Raw genomic sequence first — 22,616 nt, forward strand, 5'->3', positions numbered from 1 at the left:
CGACGCTCCGCCTCCCGTCCCCCCCGCCCCGGCTCCCGCAGTTGGTGCTGCCCGGGACGGCATGGCAGTCGCACTCCGGCCTCCGAAGCCAACCGTGCTGCGGACGCTGCGGTCCTGGGTGTTGGCTGGGGTGGGAGGCGCTGGCTCCCCCTGCTGCCGCTGCCCCCTCGGAGGTACCCGCGCCGGGAAGGAGGGGCGGGGAGGACCGGAGGGACCTTTTACACACCTCCGCGGGCATCACGCTGGAGACATGACAGCGCCACCGGCACTTACTGGCCTGGGGCAGCCGAGCGTGGCTTCGCGCGCGTGTGCGGCGATGACCCCTGGGTGTCGTTCGTGGACACCCGTGGACCTGGGACCCCAAGGACAGCCGGGCCGGGGGCTTGACCTTGGTGCTGTGGTATCCCCTCGGAGGGGGCCCATCCATCCCCCTGGGGTGTGGTGCCCCGCAGAGTTTGAGAGCAGAGTCCCCCCAGCTGTGCAGCTCACAATTGGAAAGACCTTGAACAGGCTCCTTCTCATCTGTACAATCAGTGATCCCTTACTGTCTTTGTGAAAATGAACTTGGAAGTGCCGATGAGTGATACAATAATGAGCACTGTGTATCAGGTGTTATTCTAATGTTTTACAGTCATTCCTTTTCTTCTTGTAACACCTAGTGTCAGTACAATCTTTTCCCCATTTACAGGGGGAGGAAACGGCAAGTATATCTAATGTGGAGAAGGTTAGAGGGAAGTGGTAGGGGAGGGGTTTGAACATAGGCAGCCCCACGGTAGAGTTCTGCTGTCACCCTTTATATGGACTGGCTCTCCATAAAGCCATTATGATTGTTACCTTTTTAGTGCAGTGCCCAGAACTCTTTTGGTGGTTGATTCTCTGGCCAAGCTCCATGCCACGCACAGCCTGGCATCCTAAGGAAGTGGTGATGTTCCCCAGACTCATCTTTTCTGCTAAGTTGTGGCTAGTGATTTCTGATATATCTTGAGGTTCCTCAGAGTCCAGATGTGAGAGGCCATACTCCTCGTTTCACAAATGACAAGACTGGGGATTCCAGTGCACTATATATCCTTTTCCACTGCACTATATATCCTTCTACCTAGCTAAGCCAAAACAAGGTGTTCCTGGTTTGCATTTAAACAATAGCTTTTAGTTTGTTTATTTTAAAATCCCCTTGTTTGTCCCTTAACCAGATGGTGAAAGTCTATCTCTCAGATCCTAGATTCTTGCCATCTCATCCCCATACACCATTAATCACTAGCTCCTTTTGCACACATAAACATAACTTGTCTTGCTGAGAATCTGCACTACCTGGTAGTTTGGAGATCCCCCCACCCATCCCCACCAGGGTGACTGTTATATTTGTACCTATCTGGATGAATTATTTATACTAAGTGAATCAGTTATTAGAGACAGTCATTTGCGAAGCATAAAACAGTCAAAATGATATTTTTCTTTCTCTAATTTCTAGCTAAAAGATATCTACTTACAGATAATATTGTGAAATTAAAAGCATTTCAGCAAAAGAAGGTGGCTGTTGCATACAGTCTTCCTGGCACCAAAGGTAATTGAATCTGTTTTGTTAATTCTTTCATTGTTCTGTCATTCAAGTTTTCTCTGTCTATCCCTATTCAGTCTCACCTTCAATGCCCCCTGGTTGAACTCCTGGACAAACTTCCAGTTGAGGGGACAATGTGCATACTATTTTGTTAGATAGGATACATATTCTTGTGCTCCTGTTCCCAGAGATTCTGTGTTGGAAAGTCTTGCGTGGGGCCTGGGCTTAGCCCCTGTGACACAGAGGCTTTGGACACCGTCTCTGACACTGCTCGAGGGGACCAGCCCCTGAGGGAGTGGTGAGGCTGTGAGCCCCTCTCGGTGCCCCTTTGCCATGTGCCAAGTTCTGGCTTCCCTTCTCCCTGAGGTTAGACTGCACACAGTCGACCTCAATGATGGTCACCCCACAGTGCTTTCTTCCAGAAACCTATTTGAGCAACTTGGAGGAGAAATTGACCCAGAACAAGCTCATCTTGAAGGAGGAGCTGAGAACCTTACTTCATTTATGTGAGTCCCGTGATGATGTGGAACTGGCTAAACATGTCATTTACAGGTGAGGCATTTCCTTAGAATTCTGCTGGCCTTTGTCCCTTCTTACTCTGTTTCGTTTCCTGAGCAATTTCACCCACTTCCACGGTTAGACATCACTTATACACAGATGACTGCCAAATCTCTTGTCCAGATGCCTGCCCTGAGCTCTAGACATTTATATATATTCATTCTCCTAGCAAACACTTACTGGGTTCCTACTACATACCAGGTGCTGGGGGTAGAAAAACAGACAATTCATGCTCCAAGAAATCAGCAGCCTACTCACAAACTCCACTTATACGTCCCTTCGGTCATCATATTCAACTTATGCAAATGTCTTCCTTTTGCTGTGTTTTCCATTGCACTGACCAGTTTCTCAGGGCAGATATCTGTGAGCCTCTTTCCCCTAATCTCATTTGCTTCCCTCCCTGACAGGATAAGAAATCCAACTGCTTCCAGGTGCCTGGTGTCTCTCCTCCCTAGCCTTCCTCTCTCTGTCCCTGTTCCCAGTGTCTCAGTTCAGGCCTCAGTTTCTCTCACGTGGATGACCAGTAGATTCCTAACTAGTCTCCCTTTCCCAGATGTATGCCTATTCTGTGGTGTCTGATCCCTTATCAGAGTTTCCCATGTCAGAAGGAGCTCACACAAAATCATAGTCTGTTAAGAATCCCAGCAAAGGTTTTGCTCCCTTGGGAGAAAATATGGGCTTCATTTCAGAAATTGCTTCTTTTCACCATTCTTTAAAGATATATTTCTGTACATGGGCCTGCGTTTATATTATACATTTATAGGAATAAATATAAAGTATTCATATATAGAATACTGGAAGAATATGTACCAAAAGTTAACTGTGGTTCTCTGGGAATTGCACATTTTATGTTTTTTGTCTGTCTTAAATGTGTTCTTCTCTGATTTCTCCAACTTGTCTATAGTGAACATTAGCAATTTTATAATGTGAAAAAATTTATGTTATTTTTAAAAAGGAAAATTAAAAAATAAGAAAAACACCAAAAAAGTAGAAAGAACAAAAATATATTACAAGTTCTGCTATTTCAGGTGTCTCTAGCTGCATATCAAACCACGCCAGAACTCTGGTTTAAACAGCCATCATTTATTATTTCCCAGAGCTCCATGGGTCAGGAATTGAGGCCCATCTCAACTGGGCTGTTCTTTGTTGGTGAAGACTGAAGTCACTTGCTCATCTGCAGGTCACTGGGCTGGGCTGGAAGGTCTAAGAAGGCCTCACCTGCATTTCCGATGCCTCAGTGCCCCTCCACATGGCCCTCCTCTCCTTGCAGTGTCTCACCATCCGTGAGTCAGCTGGAGCTGCACTAGCCCGTGGTCAAGTGGAAGCTGCAGGCCTTGTAGAGCTTCCCAGAAGTGGCACAGCTTCATTTCTGATGCATGCCCCTGGTCAAAGCAAGAGTCCTGCCCGCCCAGATTCACCGGGAGGGAAAGGATTCCACCAATGGATGGATGGATGGATGGATGGATGGAGCAGCTTGCTCATGCAGGGAGAGGAGAAGTTGATGATGGCTGCCTCTGGGCCCATCTACCACTTCTAAGAAACCATTGTTAATATCTTGATATACTCTTCACCCTTGAACAACCCAGGACTTGGGGCACTGAAAAGTCACATATGACTAAAGTTTTAAATTAACATCGTGGATTTCCAACTGCAGATAGAAAATACATCCCTATCAATTATTTTCATACAAAGATAATTATTATTTTGATAGGGTTTATTTATTACTGTGTAATTATTACTGTGTGTATGTGTGTGTGTGTGTGTGTGTGTGTGTGTGTTTGTGTGTGTGTGTGTATGTATAATGATATTTTCTTGTTTTCTAATTAGTATTATAGCATAAATGTTTTTGCTTGTGTACATCGTAATCATCTCACTTTACCAACAACCAATGTACATTTTCCTCTCTCTCGTTTCATAGGGTGAGTGGGCCTCCAGCACACCTTGTTCATTTATTTGTTTCTTTAAACACCTAGGGTATTTCTGCACTCCAGGATTCCTCCGATTAACTTCAGCTCTGCAAGCTTCCCCTCCATAACACCTAGCCAAGTGCATTGTCTCGGTCTGTCAGTTCCTTTCCCTGCGTCCCATTTGGCTCATTGGATCATTTTTATTAACAGGTACTATGTAGAGAACAGAAGTGTCACGTTGGGAGAGTATAAGTTTGGACCACTTTTCATGCGGTTGTGCTACGAGTTGAATCTTGAGGACTCTGCAGTGGAGCTCATCAAAGACCAGGTGATTGTCTTCTGATTGCCTTCCCCGCCAGTGTGATTTCCTCGTGCTGAGGATAAGGTGTTTTTAATGTTAGGAAAGGCATCTATCTCCCATATACAGATTTTTATTAGAAAAAGGCTGTTGGTGCCGAAACCAGTTTGGCTCAGTGGTAGAGCATCGGTCTGCGAACTGAAAGGTCTTGGGTTCGATTCCGGTCAGGGGCATGTACGTTGGTTGCGGGCACATCCCCGGTGGGGGGTGTGCAGGAGGCAGCTGGTCGATGTTTCTCTCTCATTGACGTTTCTAGCTCTCTAGCTCTCTCCCTTCCTTTCTGTAAAAAATCAATAAAATATAAATAAATAAATAAAAACAAGAAAAAGGCTGTTGGGCTGAATTGAATGAGCTCTTCCCCACTTTTGTAAGATTTCTTTGGAGTCAGTTTCTATGAAGAGGTATAGGTCTCTTTATACAGGTGTGGAAGAGGTGTAAGTACAGATTGCAAGGGATCTACCTACCTCGGATGTGTGTCCACCTGGGACTGACATCCTTCTTTTGAGGAGCTTTTGCTGCAGACAGTTTAAGACAACTTGCCATTTAGATTGCCTTTCCTGTCCTTCACTTGTGCTTCTCTCCTCTTTTTGTACTTTATTTCTGGCTGAAAGCCACGTTGTAAAGGGCTTTTCTATTTTTAAGATGCTTACACATATTCCAGTTTTCTTTTCCTAAAAACAATAATAGCAATAATTATTTTTAAATTACTTATTGAATATTTACTATGTCCTCGGCTTAAGCACTTTATATGTTTCAAATGTTTCCCACAATAGCCCTGGTGAGCGAGACACTATTATTATTTATATTTTACAGATGAAGAAACTGGGACGCTGAGACAGTATAAATTTGTCTGTTGTCAGAAGCATTGGTTAAATTTTGAGGCTGGGGGTGGCCACCTGGGACATGTTAGTATTTTTAGGGACCGCCATAACTAAGTTGTCCTTCTGCCTCTTACTGTTTTTCCTATAAAAGGTTCTGTCCATGGTGGAGCTGTTAACTCTCGGCTTGTCCCTCTTTTAAAAATACTCACACATTAGAAAGATGACCGTAGTATATTAGCAGAGAAGAGATGGTTTCAGAACAGTATGGAGTAGTTTGAGCATATTTTTTTCTAAAAGAAGAAATATATGTACATTTTTACATTTCAGTGTATATGTATTAAAAATATGGAAGGATAAACACTGAACTGCTGCTTATCTTTAGGTGATAAAAGTATAGGAAATTCTCATTTTTTACTTTAAACAGTTTTGTATTGTTTGACTATTTTATACTGTGGAGGTCTTAATGTTGTAATTAAAAGAAAACAAAAGTTTTACTATAATAAATCATAGCCATGAGTATAGTGACAAAAACAAACAGAAAGTGAATGTAAGGTTTTGTTATTGTTTTTACTTACCTGTGTGTGAAACATTCAGGAATAAGTGAGTTTCCTGGAGGGGGATAAACTGGATTCCAGTCAAATGGCATAAAACCTAATCCTGCTTCCACTAGCCACATGTATCTCTGGAGCCCTTGGACTGTGGCTCTATGTGTAAAAGTAGGTTTACAGTTGTTCGTTTGGAAAGTAATAATATATAATAATACAGGAATAAACTGATTTGCATACTCACAACTGTAAATCTACTTTTGCCCCACCCTGTACATGATGTATTTCAGATATTTAGTATAAAAAGGAGAATGTAAAGTACTTTTTAATGATTGTATTGTTTACATGCGGAAATTATATTTTGGATTTAGTGCATTAAGTAACATTATTAAAACTGATTTTACATATTTTTTACTTTTTTTAAGGAGGCTACTTGAAAATTTAGAATAACTTACATAGTTCCACTTGTGGCTTGCAATATTTTTCTATGGACAGGGCTGCCCTGATGCTTCCCATCCCACTTAGAATAGAACTCAGGCCCCTCATCATTATCTAGCGGACCTTTTATGGTGTCTCAACTCCTTCCACCCCTCCTTGCTCATTTCATTCTGGACCTTGTTCTTTCTCAGACATGCCAAGCTCCTGGCCTGAGACTGGCATGCTCTCACCTGCATCACTGGGCCTTTGTCCTTTACTGCATCGAGGTCTCTTCTCAGAGAGCCTTCCCGACCCCTCCCATCACCTCTCCACCTCTGTCCTGCTCCATTCTTCCTCATGGCTCTCATTGATACTTTAAGTTAAGCTCCCCTAGGTGAGAAGCCCACTGGCTCCAGGGCAGGCTCTGTGTCTTGTGTATCATTTGTTGCTCTTGGGAGCTGCACAGAGGGCTCTCAGACAGGACGAATTGGAGCGAGGCATCCAGCGGGACATCTGAATAGCATGGCATTCAAGGAAACAACATTGAGAATGTTTAAAAATGTTTTAGTGAATTATTACTCACTAAACAATAATTATGATGATTAAAGTGAATTATTTTTAAAAATGAACAATCAGCTCTGTTTTGTTTGCCAAAGAAGTTTCTTTAGACATTCCTGCCTTAGTCCTCAACTGTACTTTTAGCTGCCATTTCATGTTGTTATGCTGCCACCCAGGCCCCAGGACCACTCCACCAGGGCTGATTGGCTTGTTTCTTTTCTCCTAAACGTGGCAGGACCACCGTTTTTCACCGTATTTCTGAAGAGATCTCTTACCAGTATATCCATTGCCAAAGGCATGACACCCAATAGAGTGGGCAGCATTTAAATTTTTTTTAAAAGAAATCCTTGGTGTATCAGAAACTTATTAGAGAATTCAGGAGGCCCAGTGAATAAGGTGTGCACAAAAATAAGTCCTGGACAGATAAGGTGCAATATAAAGATAATAATCCCTTAATAGTTTTAAATTTTAAACAAACTGTATTGTTTTTCTTCATTAGCATTTACGAGGTTTCTTCTCAGACTCCACATCATTCAATATATTGATGGACATGTTATTTATCAAAGGCAAATATAAAAGTAAGTATTGTAATTTATGTTTGCTGAAAAATTCTACTCTCTTCGCCTGTATACCCATTAGAAAAAGCAATGGACCATACAAAAATGACCTTAACATTCCTGTTGAGTATCTGAATTAGGGAGACCTCATTCTTCATGTGTGAAAACTTTGTTGCATTTTATGTCAGGCCTTAAACACCCCACATTTTATTTATGCTGACATTATAATAGGTTTTTAAATATTAGTTATTCCTGTGTTGTTAATTTTGAAATTTAGTTCATTGCTAAATGACTTTGATAAATAGCTTTTATTGTGCTAAATACATCTTTTAGTGGATGGTGCTGATTAGAACTCTGCGTATCAGCAGCAGAAGATTTTGAATTTACTTGACTGTACTTACGAGACGGCCTTCTTCTTACTTTCGGCAGGTGCTTTGGAAGTATTGATCGAGATGAAAAACCAAGATGTGAAGTTCAACAAAGATACCTATGTCCTTGCTTTTGCAATTTGCTACAAACTGGTAAGCCTATCTCCTGTTAACCTTTAGAACATTGTGGATAACGTTTGAAAAAGGATTTTGTTTTTTTTTCCTTCTCTGCAGTAAAATTCAGTTCCTCGAAAATCAGTTTTCCATCTGGTGCAGATATTTCCATTTTAAGTGTGTTTGTTTTTAGAAAACTTAAGTCAGCCTTGTCAGACAGTTTTATCATGGGAAAAGCAATTTCATTCCTTTCTCCCTTCCCTGGCAATTGTATAGATAGTGAAACAAGAAACAGTATGCTGGGCTCAAGCTCTGCTTTCCAGTGGTCTTGCTACAAGGCTCTTGCTGGACTCTGCTAGACCAGTCTTCCCTGTGGCCCTCTCCCGTGGAAGCCTTACATCCTCCGTTGGCAAACTCGAGGGCTACTTTGTCCTCATCTGTGAATTTATCTGTAATCACCTAAGTTGGAATCTCCTCCAATATTCCTAAAGCTACCCTATTTGTCAGGTATGTGACACATAACACTGCCCATTGTTACACCACTAGAGTGTAAGCTCCTTAAGGCCTCTTGTCATGCCAGCACCTAACACCGTGCTGGTACACAACCAGTCCTTAATAAATGTATGTGACGTTAAAATGAACTCTTTGAGGAACGCATGACTTATAAATCCATATGTCATTACTGTATCAGGATTGTTCCTTACACAGAGAAACTCTCTTCATCATTTAATGAATGAATGAATGATAACTGAAATAGTACTTACTTAACTATAGTCATTCCTGCCATTTAAACACTGGAAACTTAGCAAAGCCTTTTCATGTGAATACAAAGGAACACAGGCAAGGTGGAAGAACATGGGCCATTGGACTTGCCTGAAAGGTGAAGCAGTGTCAATTTTCCCAAACAGGAGAGAGAGTTGGGTTGCAGTGGAAAGAAAACTAATGTGGAAATTAAGAAACTTGGAGTCTAGTCTCAATTTTAGCATTAACTGGCTTTAACAGGTCACTTTCCTCTTTTGTGAAGTGAGGGCCTTGGGTTCAGGGGTCAGCAAACTTACTCTATAAAAGGCCAGATAAATATTTTGGACCAATTGTGGTCTCTGTCACATATTTTTGTGTGTGTGTTTTTATAAACCTTAAAGGGGTAAAAAAAACATGTTAGCCAAAGGCTGGATTTGGCCTGAGGTTTTTAGATGCTCCTTTCCAGGCACCCCTTCCTGTGATCCTGTGAAACAAGCCAGCAGAACTCACAGCGCGTGAGCGTCAGCTGTTCAGCACTGTGACACACAGTTTTCTGACCTACTTAGAGAGGCCTCCCTCAGTTTATACTGAAGTGGGGAGAATTGACTTCTACCACTGACTTTTCTCCCCTGTGCTATGCCCAGGAATAACGTGTTTCACTCCGTGGAATCTGGAGGTGAAAATCGAACTACTCAGCCATTCCCAGATCCGGGCCAGTCTGGGAACTGTCCTCTCTCGTTAAGTTCAGGATTTACTGTAGCATTTGAGTTGTGAGTTGTGTCATGACAGTTGTGCATAGATGCAAAGCTGATGCCTCTCTCACAACCTAATCTTCCTATAGCATGAGCCAAGGAGAGGATTCAGCTTTCCCATTGCTGTTTGCTGGCTTGTGCTTCAGTCACATTCTTGGAGGGGTTCTTGTTTGTTTTTGTTCTTCAGTTTTCTGATTTTCTGGGATTCTCTCATGATTAATGTTCAAATTGGTGTTCATGGTTTCAGATATTTGACTTACGTGGATATTTTTAGATTGGAAATCCCCTCAGGAAAAGTTGTCCTGTGTTGCTGAGCTTTCCTCTATTATGTTATATAGAATCAGGCCGAATCTTTAAACTTTTATGTTATGGGACTGATGTGTAAAAACCCATCCACCCAAGGTGAAACTGCTCCAAGTCAGAAAATTGACAAAGAGCTTTAAAAATAAAGTTAGTTTAGATTGAGCTGCTAACATATAGATAACCTGGTCTATTTGCAAATAGTCTATATGGTTCTTAATCATTTAATGGGCTTGAGATAGGCTCTGGGATATTCTTGCAAAAGGAAATCTGAAATACTGAGCACTGTTAATTATTTTATTCAACTTAAAACTTCATGGCATTTATTGGTTGAACAATCCCATCTCCTTCTAGAATAGCCCTGAGTCTTTTAAAGTCTGCACCACATTACGGGAAGAAGCCCTAATCAAAGGAGAAGTCCTTCCCAGGAGAGCGTCCTATTTTGCTGTGGCACTAGCTCTGAATCAGGTGAGGCTTCGGGTGCCCATATGTGAATTGGGAATGGGAAGGATGTTACCGCTTTCATTTCTTTTATTTACTTTCCCCTTCTGGCTGTATCAAAGAAAATAAAGAGACCAATGCCTTTGGTGCCATGGCAACCTGCCTCTGTACCCATGCCCCCAAAGAATACAGTTAAGGGCATGACATGCATTGGTGTTTTGAAGGGACTGGCTAAGATATTATGGAGGGTCAATGGCCTCTGAGAGGAATTTCTCATGTAATGAAAATGAAAATGTTAAGTAATCTGTTTACTAATGTGATGTTCTTAGAAAAAGTGTAATTTAATGTTCTCCAAAGCTGAAACACCTCAGATGACCGAGGACTCCCACAATGAGCCCATTGTGGAATTGGGGTCCATCATATAGTTCATAGTTAAACCCAAATACTCTTATTTGGAAAATACTTTAGCTATCTTTTAGCCTCGCCCTTTCACCGGACAAATGGAAACAGCTGAGGCCCAGAGAGAAGACAGGACTCCTTATCTTCACACCTCAGTGAAGGAACGTTAAAGCTGGGACCCTGGAATGCCTCTCTTAAAGAGCCCTTCCCAAGAAAGATATCCTGCTCCGAAGTCTACGAAAATGTGAACTCCTTTAAGCTACAAATATTCACAGGCTTTATTCTCCCTGGCCGTTGGGAATGGGCATGGAATTGGTTTTCAATGAAATGTCTCTTTGCTGCTGCCATAGTGACATACTGCTTCCTGCAAATATGGCTTATCTACGTAATTCCTTGATTAGCTTCATCTTTGCCACCAAATGGATCCAGAGAACTTCTCATTACTAGTCCTAAACTCTGTTACCGTAATTGTAAATGGGAATTTAGGTTTTATACTTCAGGTTGTGCCCCTTACCATGGAGAATTACTCTGTGGCTCTTCCTGAGAAAGGCAGCAGTGGTCTCCTCTCGCTGCTGCTTTAGACAACCTGTGCTCCATCTCCAGGATTCCCACCTCTTCTGTGGTCTGAGGTTTCTCCTGTGCTCTGATTATGTCAGAGATTGTCAAAGATGGATGTGGTGGGGTTTGTTTTTTTGTGTTTTTTTTTTTTAAGTTCATTACAGTGGGAGAAGAGAAAATGTAAACTTTATGCCTCCCTCTTAAAAATTGGAACTTTGGTAGGGTATTAAAACATTTAGTAACATGACACTGTTGGACACATTTTATAGAATGTGCATTCTTGATTACCAAAAAACTCTTTTTCTTTGTGGATCTCAAAACCCTGGTGCACCATGAACAGGAATATCCCGACATCTTTAAAGGATCTTTATGATAGCAGTGTAACGTTCATGTGACTTAGGATATGATTTATTTTTCTTCTTTCCAGAAGCAAGTGGAAAAAGCTGCATCTATTTTTTCTCAAATCATGATACCAGAAAGCATAATCTGTGCTAATTTAAATGTAAGTGACTTCTTTATGGTTTAAAGAAAGGCTATAAATGTACTAAAATGATGTTTAGAGTTTTTGTGCACAATGACTTGATTTCCCAAGGGCTTCATTCAATTTATTCATTTACTGAGCACTCTGAAAGTTACAGTATGGCCCTTGTGAGAAGAGTCAACACAGCTTTTGCCTCCAGGAGTTTGTTAATAGGTGGGGAATGTAGGTATACTCAGATATTAGACATGGCTAAATGCTATAGGTATTAATACATGACTACAGAAGGTGGCAGATTTAGAGAGAAGAGGGATAGACCCTCCAGTCTCTTTACTAAGGCTTGAGAGAAACCTGTTTGCAAACTGTATCTTATCCATGTACCTAACTCATGGAGTATACTATGCTGCATAAAATAGTGCTCAGTCAATACATGTCTGTGTTCAGTCTTGCTGCTAGCTAGCCATGGTCCATCTGCCCTGGTGAATAGAGTCACCTACCTCTTCCTGCCCTAGGACTGGGTGCCTAAGCAGACCAAGTGGGCGGGAAAGCCTGAAAAGCTCATAGGCTCAAGCAGGTCTGGGAGGCCAAGGTAGCAAAGGTCCCAAGTCCAGAAGTCAGGGCATCTGAGCAGCCAGTAAGCCATACAGACTTGGGAGGCGCCATATGTATTTTACCTTCTGTGCTTACTACTGGATATGGAGAGCTCTGGGGATCCCGAGTATGTAAGTGTCTGCAGATACCCTCATTTCATGACTGGACAGGAGTAGCATTGCTAGGATTCCAAATGGTTTATAGCATCATAGGAAAGAAATATAGGCAAATGTAGTGAGAGGAGTTTTATGTGGACTATTAGAGTTGATGTAAGTTTGTGGGGATCAATGATTGGTGGTGAGATTTGAAGAGAGTGAGATTGGCAGGATTTTGTCTTCATATTATACTAGGGGTGTCGAACTCAATCAGAGAAGGGGCCAAAATCTAAAATCCAGCCTAAATCGAGGGCCGAATGGTTTACTGAACAGTCATAAACTGTCATTGTGATGGAAACGCAGCGGAGTGCAGTGATGACAGCGCGGTGCGGGCCACATTGCAAGGCCTGGCAGGACGGATTTCGCCCGCGGGCCTTGTGTTTGACACATGTGTATTATACAATACATATGAAAATGAAGATTCAAAGGGTAAATAAATTACTCAAGTTCTCACAGTTAATTACATAGCAGAGTCGAGGTTTTAACACCAATAAATCTGACTGCAAAGCCCAGGGTCTCCCCGATCCAGACGTGCAGGGATAAGGGCCATGTCTCTTCTCCAGGACTGGGACTCTCTGCTCCTCCTGAATAATGAAAATAACATAGGACTGTATGTCAAGAATGGAACCTGCTTTTGGTACACATATTCTGTGTCTTTGCATTTAAATTCCTCATCTAGTTCAGTCCTTGACTGTCTCTCACGTTGTTATGAAATGTAGTAATTTTTTTTCTTCCAAATGAGAAAGTGCTTTGGTGGAAGTAAAACATGAGCCTGTTGAGAGTGAAGCTGACCACTCACAATAGGAGAAATCTGAGCGAGGTGGGAAGTGCACTCATAAGCCAGGCGCTGGACCAGCCCCTTTTCTCTGAGAGTTGGAAGGAAAGGCAGCTGGTAAATGTGGTGGAATGGGGCATGATTCAGGCAAGGATGAACCTTGAGCCAATCTTGACTATGAATTGGGTCACAGAATTATATGTTTTTCAGGAAATTTAAAGATAGTTTTATTGTTTAAAATTTTTCACTGTGGCCAAAACCGTTTGGCTCAGTGGATAGAACGTCAGCCTGCAGACTGAAAGGTCCTGGGTTCGATTCCGATCAAGGGCATGTACCTTGGTTGCGGGCACATCTCCAGTAGGGGGTGTGCAAGAGGCAGCTAATTGATGTTTCTCTCTCATCAATGTTTCTAACTCTCTATCTCTCTGTAAAAAATCAGTAAAATATATTTTAAAAAATTTTTTTCACTTGGGAAATTTTTCAAAATGTCCCATCTAAATTTCTCATATCCTATCTAATAAAAGGATAATATGCAAATTAACCATCACTCCATCACAAAGATGGCAGTGCCCATAACCACAAGATGGCGGTGCCCAGTCCCCTCAGCCCCGCTGGAGTCTCCCAGTCCTGGGGGTGCTGCCGCTGAGAGTGGGCAGCATGAGTGGCCTGGTGGAAGCTTGCTTTGTTACCACGTCAACAAGGCAAGCATTCCTCCCCAGCCATGGAGGGCCTCTGGGCAGTGGGCGCAGAGCGGCCAGGCCCCACAGAGAGCAGAGAACCACAGGGAGTGGGCCTAAGCCATCAGGGCTCCCGGATTGGAGAGGGCTTCCCTAAGGACTCCCAAGTTGGAGAGGGTGCAGGTCGGGCTGAAGGACCCACCCCCTATGCATGAATTTCATGCACTGGGCTTCTAGTTTCCATATCAGCCTGTTTCATCTTCCTCAGGACTGATGAAAAAAGAAATGGTTGAAATTCTCAGATTTAATAATCTTTCAGATTCTGTTATTAGAACAGGTGTTTTTTTTTTTTTTGGGGGGGGGGGGTTGGGGGGAATGATTTAATGGGCCTAGCTTCTCCAAGACTGAGTCATCTATTTGGAATCCTTAAGGACAATTTGTTAATTTTTTAAGAAATGGAAACCTGACAACTTGGCTGAGTAGAGAGTCTGTTCAATCAGTAATAACAAGAATAAATGAAATTTTTTCCTGATCTACTTTAAAAATTATGCCTTATACTAAAATCTTTCTCTGCTGCCAGTTGGAATTTGCATTTACCCAATTATTCCCCCTCAATTTCCTTTCATTGAAATTGCTCCTGCTGCCAATATGACCCAGAGGGTCTGGTTTCCCGTTTTCCCAGCTATATGTGTTATATATTAAACTAACTTAGCAGGTAAAATCAAAGCACATCTATGTTGACTTTGCCCTTTTAGTTTAAATTTAAATCCATGCATCTCAAAAGCACTATGGCCCTCTCTTTAGCAATGCTGTTTAATATCAAAGGATTGATTTATACTTTCAAATATGTCTGGAAATATCAGAGACCAACACAGGGTAACTTTCCACTGATTCTATTTAATTTCTAACCATTTCTCTAGAAACCTGGTAGTCTCCAGATGGAGACTAATTTTGGAATTGAATTACCTTGCAAGGGAATTGACAGGCGGTTAGTTTCGCTGTTTTTATAATTTATTTATTGACACAGGTAATTGCTTTAATGCCCTTTTCTACTACTTACCAAGTCACCCTAAAATTCTAGCTCATGCTGGGAAGTCAGTTAGGCTGCAGAGGTAGGAAAGGAGACAGGACTCACTGCTCATAAATCCTTTTGTGGCAACACCTCACCTGTATGTATAAAGAATTGCTTTAGGGTGGGAGCAATGTAGACTCTAAAAACACAGGAGTCTGTCCAAATTAGAGATGTTCTCTTTCTCTCATGGAGAAAACCGGATGTGGTCAGTCTAGGTCTGGTGTGACATTCCATGATCTCCTCAGGGACCCAGCCTCTTTCTGTATTTCCACACCAGCATCCTAAGCACGTGACTTCCATCCATTGTGTTGCAATTCCAGCAAGAAGTAGGAAGACTGGAGAGGGCAAAGAAATTGGCACCTTTTAAGGGTGCTTCCCCAGTTGTCTCAACCAAAAATTGGTATTTATAAGTTATTGTCCAGAACTTCATTCCATAACCTCCATAAACCTGAGGAATAGAGCCTTTGAGTTCCATATGTCACAGAATCAGTTAAAATTAGGGGATTTTGTCATAAAAAAAAAAAAAAATAAATAAATAAATAAGCCAATAGATATTGTTTAGAAAACTAGCAGTCTCTACCACGCTATGATATTCTACTTCAAATATAGAAACTTTTAAAAAAATAAGAGGATAAAGAAATGCAAATTTCTGGCATGTTTAGAGAGCTTCTTTTCTGGTCAAAGGTATCTGATGATTTATCAGCATTTCCCAAAGCCTCAGAAAATCAGAGGGTAGGAAGTATGTGTTAATAGTTTTTCTTACCCAAATTTCCCTTACTCCTTGCTAATTCAATTTTCCTAGCCACTTGTTTGACATCTGTAAGATTAAAGCAATGTGCTGTGCCCTGATGTAGCTTTTCTTAATTGCACCCTGAGACCTCAGTTTGAGACAAGCTCCTAGCTTTAAATTTTCTCTTTGCCTTTCATCTGTAACTGCCTCATCTATATTGCCCTTCATCAGTATATTCATAAGGTATAGAACTTTACTCTTGAAATCCCTACTGAATATCAGAGATAGTTGCTGGAGGCAAGAAGAGAAATTAGGAAAAAAATGGGAAGAAAAGTTGAAATCTTACAGGAGCACATCATTAAAAGTTTGTAGATGGAGCTGCAGGAGGTTTATCATTGAAAAGTGCTGTGCTCCCCTTCTCCTTCATTAGTTTGAGGGTCTACCAGGTGCCAGGCACTGGAGATGCTGCATTTAACAAAAGTAGACTTGTCCTTGACTTCAATCGGCCAGTTCATTGCCGGCCAAATTCAGTTTTTATTAACAAGGGTGACAAGAACTATTAAGAGTGGAGATTTTACCCTCCTTCCAAATTATGAGTTAGCTTGCTACAGTTTCATGGGTGCTGGTAGAGTATATAAGACATCAGGAAGCGAAGGACATTGTTTATGCATAGCAACAGGAGTAGCAAGAATATTAGCATTTTTGCATTAGTTCCCTGAGCCTCAGTTACATAGGGCAGTGGTTGGCAAACTGCGGCTCTTGAGCCACATGTGGCTCTTTGGCCCCTTGAGTGTGGCTCTTCCACAAAATACCACGTGGCGGGTGCGCATGTAGAGTGCGATTGAAACTTCGTGGCCCATGCACAGAAGTCGGTTTTCTGCTCTCAAAAGAACTTTCAATCGTTGTACTGTTGATATTTGGCTCCTTTGAGTAATGAGTTTGCTGACCACTGACATAGGATGATGTCATATAATGCCTCTTGTGCACACTGGGTTTTACATTTTAAGAGAGGAACCCTGAATTTGGGGAACCCAAATATGTTATAATGGGCAGTAAGAATCCCTGCCCTTTGCTCTGGGTGAGACACTGTATCTGTCTTCTCAGACTGTTGGTTATGCAAACATCCTTGAGAAGACAGTTTGAAAGAAAGCCCATCACTGCTTCTGCTCAAATGTGAGACACCCTGGAGGTTATCCCCCAACAAAGGGTATGCTCATGATTTTGCCTGTGCTTTGGGACATTGAACTTAGATCAGGGCCTTGGGATTTAGTTTACTTAGGATCATTCCATTCTGTTCTGCAGGACCAAACATAACCCCTTATCCTATTCAATTGCTCAATAAACATAAAACGTTAGAAATGGACTATTGAGAGAACTTAGCTAGTTTGGTATATAAAAGGAATCTCTCTTCCAAATATATTACCTTTCCTAAGGATCAAGAGCCCTTAAACATATTTATAGCTTTTGACTTTGTAGTTTCACTTCTGGGAGTTCTGAGAAATTAAGTGTATTTTTTAAAAATGTATGCACATTTACCAATATGATAAAGCATGGTGTTAATTTATTTGATGTATTATTTTATTTATATGATGGATTGCTATACATGCACATTCATCATTATAAAGAGAGTTCCTTTTGTTATAAAATGTTGTTTTTAATGTAAGATAATGTTCTTTGTGTGATAATTGACAAAAAGGAGAATCAAAATTTGGGGAAAATAAATATATTTGAAAGATAATACATGAAATTACAAACAATGATTAACATTAGTTGGTAAATTCTGAGTTATTCTCATTTTATTTAAACTTTTCTATATTTGTTCTAATAAATATTGGTGATAAGGGGGGGAAATGTTGTGTTTCTGTCTGATGGGAGGTAGTTAGTAATACCATTTAGAAAACCAGGTGCAGTGCCCAGTTTTGAAAGTTCCCAAATAGAAGTGCCTCACTAGGATTTTAACAAGCTTCCACTGTTACCTGCAACAGCCTATTCTCCTGGAATCTCTCAACCAAAAATTAATAAATGAAAAAAAGGTAAAGGTATCATTTACCCTAGAGTCTAGATTGATTGTCAGAGCCTCTGAATCTAGAGGCTATAGAAAGAAAGTGATAGTAATGTTACTTGAGTAAAACCTTCTGTGAGCTAGCATTTTATTTAATGTTCACAATAACTAAAAATGTGAGATGTAAAGTTTCCTCCCCTCATTTTACAAATAGAGAAATTGAAAGAGAGATTAAATACAGGCCAGTGTCACACAGCTAATAATTGCCCGTGCTGGGAATCCAGCCCAAATCTATGTTCTCTCCATTTCTATCCTTAGGCAAATCTTGCATTTGTGGTACTTTAATTTGTCACTGGAAAACAAGTTTTGGCTGGTGGACATGCATTTGAAGCATTTTTTTTAACTTGTGCAAGCAACTGATTAGGAAGTAGCATGAAAACGGGGTAGATACCTATAAATATAGGCTTCTGTAACTGGCTCTGTTTTGTTTTACTTGTCTTCTTTTTATTCAGCTTATGATCCATATTCAGTCAAATATGTTGAAAAACCTGATAGATATACTAAAGAATGCCACAGATGAAAGTGTATCAAAATTTGTGAAAAAACTCAAGTTCTCAGAAGAAGTGGTGAGTATGTGGTTGCTACAGAAATCATTAAAAGGTAAAGGGCACACTTTAAAAAGGCCCCTCCTTGCCCTGGCTGGTGTGGCTCAGTTGGTTGAGTGTTGTTCTGTACACTGAAGGGTTGTCAGTTGGGTTCCCATTCAGGGTTGCAGGCTTGATCCCCAGAAGGGGGTGTGCAAAAGGCAGCCAATCAATGTTTTGATCTGACATCGATGTTTCTCTCTCGATGTTTCTCCCTTCTTTCTTTCTAGAAAAATCAATAAAAAAATCTTTAAAAAACAAAACTCAAAGAAGGCTACCTCCCTAGAGATGTGGTCACACAGGGCAACCTCTCTGTTCTGAGATGGTGGGACTGGCAATAGAGGGCAAGTGGCTGCTTTCCCTTCTGCCACACCACTGCCTCTCAGTCCTGTCCCATCTCCTCACTTCCACCCAAAGGCTTCTCCCGCTGTTAGATAGGTGATGTTATGCCACTGGAGGATATGATTAAATGTAAAGCTTCTTTCTGTTTGAGGTCTAAGCTCTGTGTAGGTAGTGATCCACCCAGATCCTTTTGGAATATGTTAGAAAAGTTGGGGCACTGGTTTTCAAGAACACAGTCGTGTGCATGTATGTGCAGTACTGACACGTGTTAACCAGTCATACCTTAGATCTGATCCATCAACATGTTGTTCAATCATATGACTGAAGCATCCAAACAAACTCCACATTGAAAAATACTCATTGTCTTTATCTGAAAAAAAGTGCTATGTAATTTGGCCCTGCTTCCTGCTCTGGTCATTAAATTGGATACACTTATCCCATTTGTGCCATTTAACCCTCACCCCTTTTAAAAGACATCGGGCATGATTTTCAAGCACCGGTTCTGAATTTGGTGTGTAGCTTGTGGAGACCCTAAAGCTAGTCATACCTCTGTATGCCTCAGTACCCTGTTTTTTGTCTCTTTAGGTACACACTTACATTTCTGTCTCTGCTTCTTGGAGGATAGAAAGAACAAGGGAAGACTCTTGCATCGGTGGAATAATTTGCTTTTTTGTGTTTTCCAGCTGGCTAAAGTGAGGGGAAAAGTGAAGGATGTGCCTGCCCTTCTGGCCACATTTGACGAGCTCTATGGGAAACTGCACATAAATGGCCAGGTCACCACTCACACTTTGGATGCTCTGCTCTGCTTCACCCCCAAACACCTAAATTCCCAAATGGTACTAATAAACAAGAGGAGAGTCAGCCGCCGCCGGACCTCCCAGCCACTCAGCCAGTCCTTGTGGACTGAGTAACTTTCAGTCCAACCCCCTGTGGGATGGGCCTGCATTAGAGGGGACTTGCTTATAGTGAGTTATTGGCATCCTAAGAAATCAGGCACCGAACTCCAGTGGACTCTGCACTAGCATTTGGTCTCCTTAATGCCCGTGTTCCTTGAGTGCTGGCTTGCTGAACTGGGAAGTTAATCCATTTGAGGTCTAGATACACGTGTCAGAAAGCTGAGCTCCCTCAGAAAGAAGCTTGTTCTGGTCAAATGCTGAGGATCCTTGAAGGAATATGGTCAGTCTCCAGTCCAGCTTCCAGTACCAGTGCACCCAATAAGCAAAAATGGAAGGAATTTCACAGTCAACCCCAACTAACTTTCAGGAGATGGTTACTTGCTAAATTCAGATGTTCTGAACCCCTAGGCCATCATGCTGGGAAGTAGCCCAGGATTTTCTCACTGCTCCTGTCATCATACCTGTGACCCCAAACAAGGTACTTGGGCCCTCTTTTTCCATCTGTAAAATAAGAGTGCCTGTAGGAATCGTGTATTGATTTGAATTTTTCATTCAAGTGTCAGTAGGGTCTAATTTTCTCAAAAATTAAGAAAAATAAAAATGGTTCCAAAAACTTAGGATTATGTTTTGTTTTCTCAGCACACAAACAAAGCCAGAATTTAGCTCTCGGAACTAGTCAGTAAGCCAAAAATTCAAATGATTACCACTTTGGTCATGGGCAAGCCATGTGCTTTTCAAAATAAGTATCTGTGAAAACCACATAATGCTCTCTGGATTGCTTAGTTTTCTATGTGGGTCATAAATACTGTGTTTGTTTCTATAGTTCATCTTGTTTGTTAATGGGCTTCTCTTTTCTCTCTTTGGATTTTTATTTTTGGTTAAAAAAAAAAAATTAATGCATCACAACAGCAGGTCAGCACTTCCTCACACTGACCCGTTACTTATTGTCTGAGACGTAGCACCCGGCAGGCTGGGCCTGGTGTTCCAAAGACCCAGGTGATGTTCGAGCCTCAGCTGCCGCCTTCAAGGGCTGCAGACTCTTCGGTGCTGACTTGAACTTGATCGATATTCTGAGGCAAGAATTGTTCGCAGGATCAGACATTTTAGAGAAGGAGGAATCTTCTGAGCCTCCTAATTTAACCCCCTCATCTTTCACGTTGAGGAAATGACTTGCCAGATTGGGATAGTTTGTGGTGGAGCTGAAGTTCAAATACAGATTCCTAATCTGGTACCCTTCCCCTTGTACCACATTATGTCTCTTCAGAGACAGAATTTAGGGCTCCATAGTTCGCTGTGTGGCGTGGGCTCACCTCAGCTTCCTTGCTCGTTAGACCAGGATAACATAGTGCCCACCTCCCGGGCTTGCTGTGAAGATGGAGTGAGGTAGATAATGGTGCAGGACAGCGCCTGGTACAAAGTAAATGCCATGTGGGCAGTAACCATGTTACTGTTGGTAGTATTGCCAATGTTTGCACCTAATTGAAGAATTATATGAATAAATTAATTCTTCCTCCTGCTCAGAAATACCAAAAGAATTTATTTGCTTATGCTCTGTGAAACATTGGTAGCCCCCTTTAAAGAAAATTCTCTTGCCTTCACAGAATCTTTTTTTTCCCCATAGATTTTTAGAGAGAGTGGAAGAGACAAGGAAAGAGAGAAATATTGATGTGAGAGAAACACATTGATTGATTGCCTCCTGCAGGGCCCTTGGCAGGGAGGAGTCTGCAACTGAGGTACATGTCCTTGACCAGAATCAAACCCGGGACCCTTCCATCTGCAAGCTAGCGTTCTATTCGCTGAGCCAAACTGTTCAGGGCGTTCACAGACTCTTAATTGCATCTTGTGTGTCTTGTGTTCGGCAAGACACACATACACACACACACACACACACGCACACCATTTGGACTTTTCTACCTTCAAAGTCTTAGGGAATAACAGGGTATGCTTCCTGTCCCCCAACTTATCATTTACCTTCTCCAGCATGCACAAAGAACATTCTAATGGCCCTGGGTGGTGTGACCCTGGTTAGAGCCTACAACCATTCATTAGCAAAAAAAACAACAAAAAGGAGTTTTGTGAGTGATGAATAGTAGCAGTGACCTACCCAGCCCGGCTGCTCTGAGCAGCAGGCAGCTAGTGCTCTGCCCACTGTAAGAACTGGGCTGTTTGTCCTGTTGCTGGAAGCCTTACTGAGGGGGCAGCTTAACACAGAGGTAACCAATGTGGGTAACATTCACCCCAAAATAATAGATGATTCTGAAGGCTAAAAAAAAAAAGTCAAAGAAAAAGCATGTTCAGTTTACAGTGAGCATTTTATTCTTTGATTTCTTTGAAAAGTGGATTTTCTTTGCATTCAAGAACTTGCCTAAAGCACCTACTTACTCTTCAGCAACTTGCCTGAAGCATGTTCTTATTCTGTAAGTGAGAATATTTTTACTGGAGAGGACATCTTATTCCCTAATTCTGTATGTGCCTCTGTAGATTGTTTTCACTTATTGTAAATGTCTATTGCTCCAGAATCCAGAACTTGTTCTGGTGAGTACACACAGTATGAGAAAGAGACAAAAGGACATCTCTTTAATTAGGTCATGTCAGGACAGTGTTGGTTATCTGTTGCTGTACAAAAGCACTCCAGAATTTAGTGGCTTAAAACAACACTGGTCATTTTATCATTTCTCATTCTCCTTGAAATTGGCTGGGCTCCAACAGACAGTCCTTACAAAGGATATCATGCTTGTAGTTAGATGAGGGCTGGAACTGGAGACTTCCTCACTTAATATTTCTGGACGTTGATGGTAGGACCTCAGCCAGGGCCCAATCATCTACACACAAGCGCGCGCGCGCACATATACACACACACACACACACACACACACACACACACACACAGGCAAATAGCACAGGGCTTGAAAAACTAACCCAAGATTCAAATATAACATTTCTAAATCTACAGATCTGAGAAAAACTCGGTACATAAAATATCCATTTAAAAAATCACAACAGCAGAAGCTGTGATCAGTCAAATTTGATATGTGTTATGCATAAAAAATACATGGTGAGCCAAATCATTGTGAATTGATTTCAATGGAAATATTTCAGAAAAAATGAAAAAACAAAACAAAAACCAAATGTAAAGAAAATGGTTTGAATATATTGCATTGAAAATGGATCAAGGAATTAAGTTGGCTTTAATGGCATTACTTTATAAATGAACAAAAATTGATATTGTAATTCTGATGGAAATATTTTTTATTTGCTAACATGGAGTCAAAACTATGGGTTGCATTCTGCAACAGGAGCAGAAA

At 41.5% G+C, this 22,616-nt stretch overlaps 1 protein-coding gene across 4 annotated transcripts; it reads left to right on the plus strand.

Moving 5' to 3' along the window:
• Positions 1 to 15: 15 nt before the first annotated feature.
• On the plus strand, positions 16 to 19,924 carry PTCD2 (pentatricopeptide repeat domain 2). 4 transcript variants are annotated; one of them, XM_036410183.2, is made up of 10 exons: positions 16 to 173; positions 1,469 to 1,561; positions 1,978 to 2,107; positions 4,231 to 4,348; positions 7,219 to 7,297; positions 7,706 to 7,797; positions 9,906 to 10,019; positions 11,377 to 11,451; positions 17,942 to 18,055; positions 19,099 to 19,924. In XM_036410183.2, the coding sequence occupies exons 1-10, from the start codon at positions 62 to 64 to the stop codon at positions 19,324 to 19,326; spliced, it is 1,155 nt and encodes a 384-aa protein (XP_036266076.1). In that variant the 5' UTR covers positions 16 to 61; the 3' UTR covers positions 19,327 to 19,924. The 4 variants fall into 4 exon arrangements, with proteins under 4 accessions (XP_036266076.1, XP_036266077.1, XP_036266078.1 ...); XM_036410184.2 differs by lacking the exon at positions 9,906 to 10,019; XM_036410185.2 differs by lacking the exons at positions 16 to 173; positions 1,469 to 1,561; positions 4,231 to 4,348 and having other exon boundaries at positions 1,976 to 2,107.
• Positions 19,925 to 22,616: the final 2,692 nt, after the last annotated feature.

Source organism: Pipistrellus kuhlii, unplaced genomic scaffold (genome assembly GCF_014108245.1).
Source record: "Pipistrellus kuhlii isolate mPipKuh1 unplaced genomic scaffold, mPipKuh1.p scaffold_m20_p_4, whole genome shotgun sequence".
NCBI lineage: Eukaryota > Metazoa > Chordata > Mammalia > Chiroptera > Vespertilionidae > Pipistrellus > Pipistrellus kuhlii.

Coding starts and splice junctions, on each gene's coding strand:
- PTCD2 (XM_036410183.2), top strand. CDS start 62: ATGGCAGTCGCACTCCGGCCTCCGAAGCCAACCGTGCTGCGGACGCTG. Junction 7,798..9,905: donor TTGCAATTTGCTACAAACTG/GTAAGCCTATCT, acceptor ATCTCCTTCTAG/AATAGCCCTGAGTCTTTTAA. Junction 18,056..19,098: donor TCAAGTTCTCAGAAGAAGTG/GTGAGTATGTGG, acceptor TGTGTTTTCCAG/CTGGCTAAAGTGAGGGGAAA.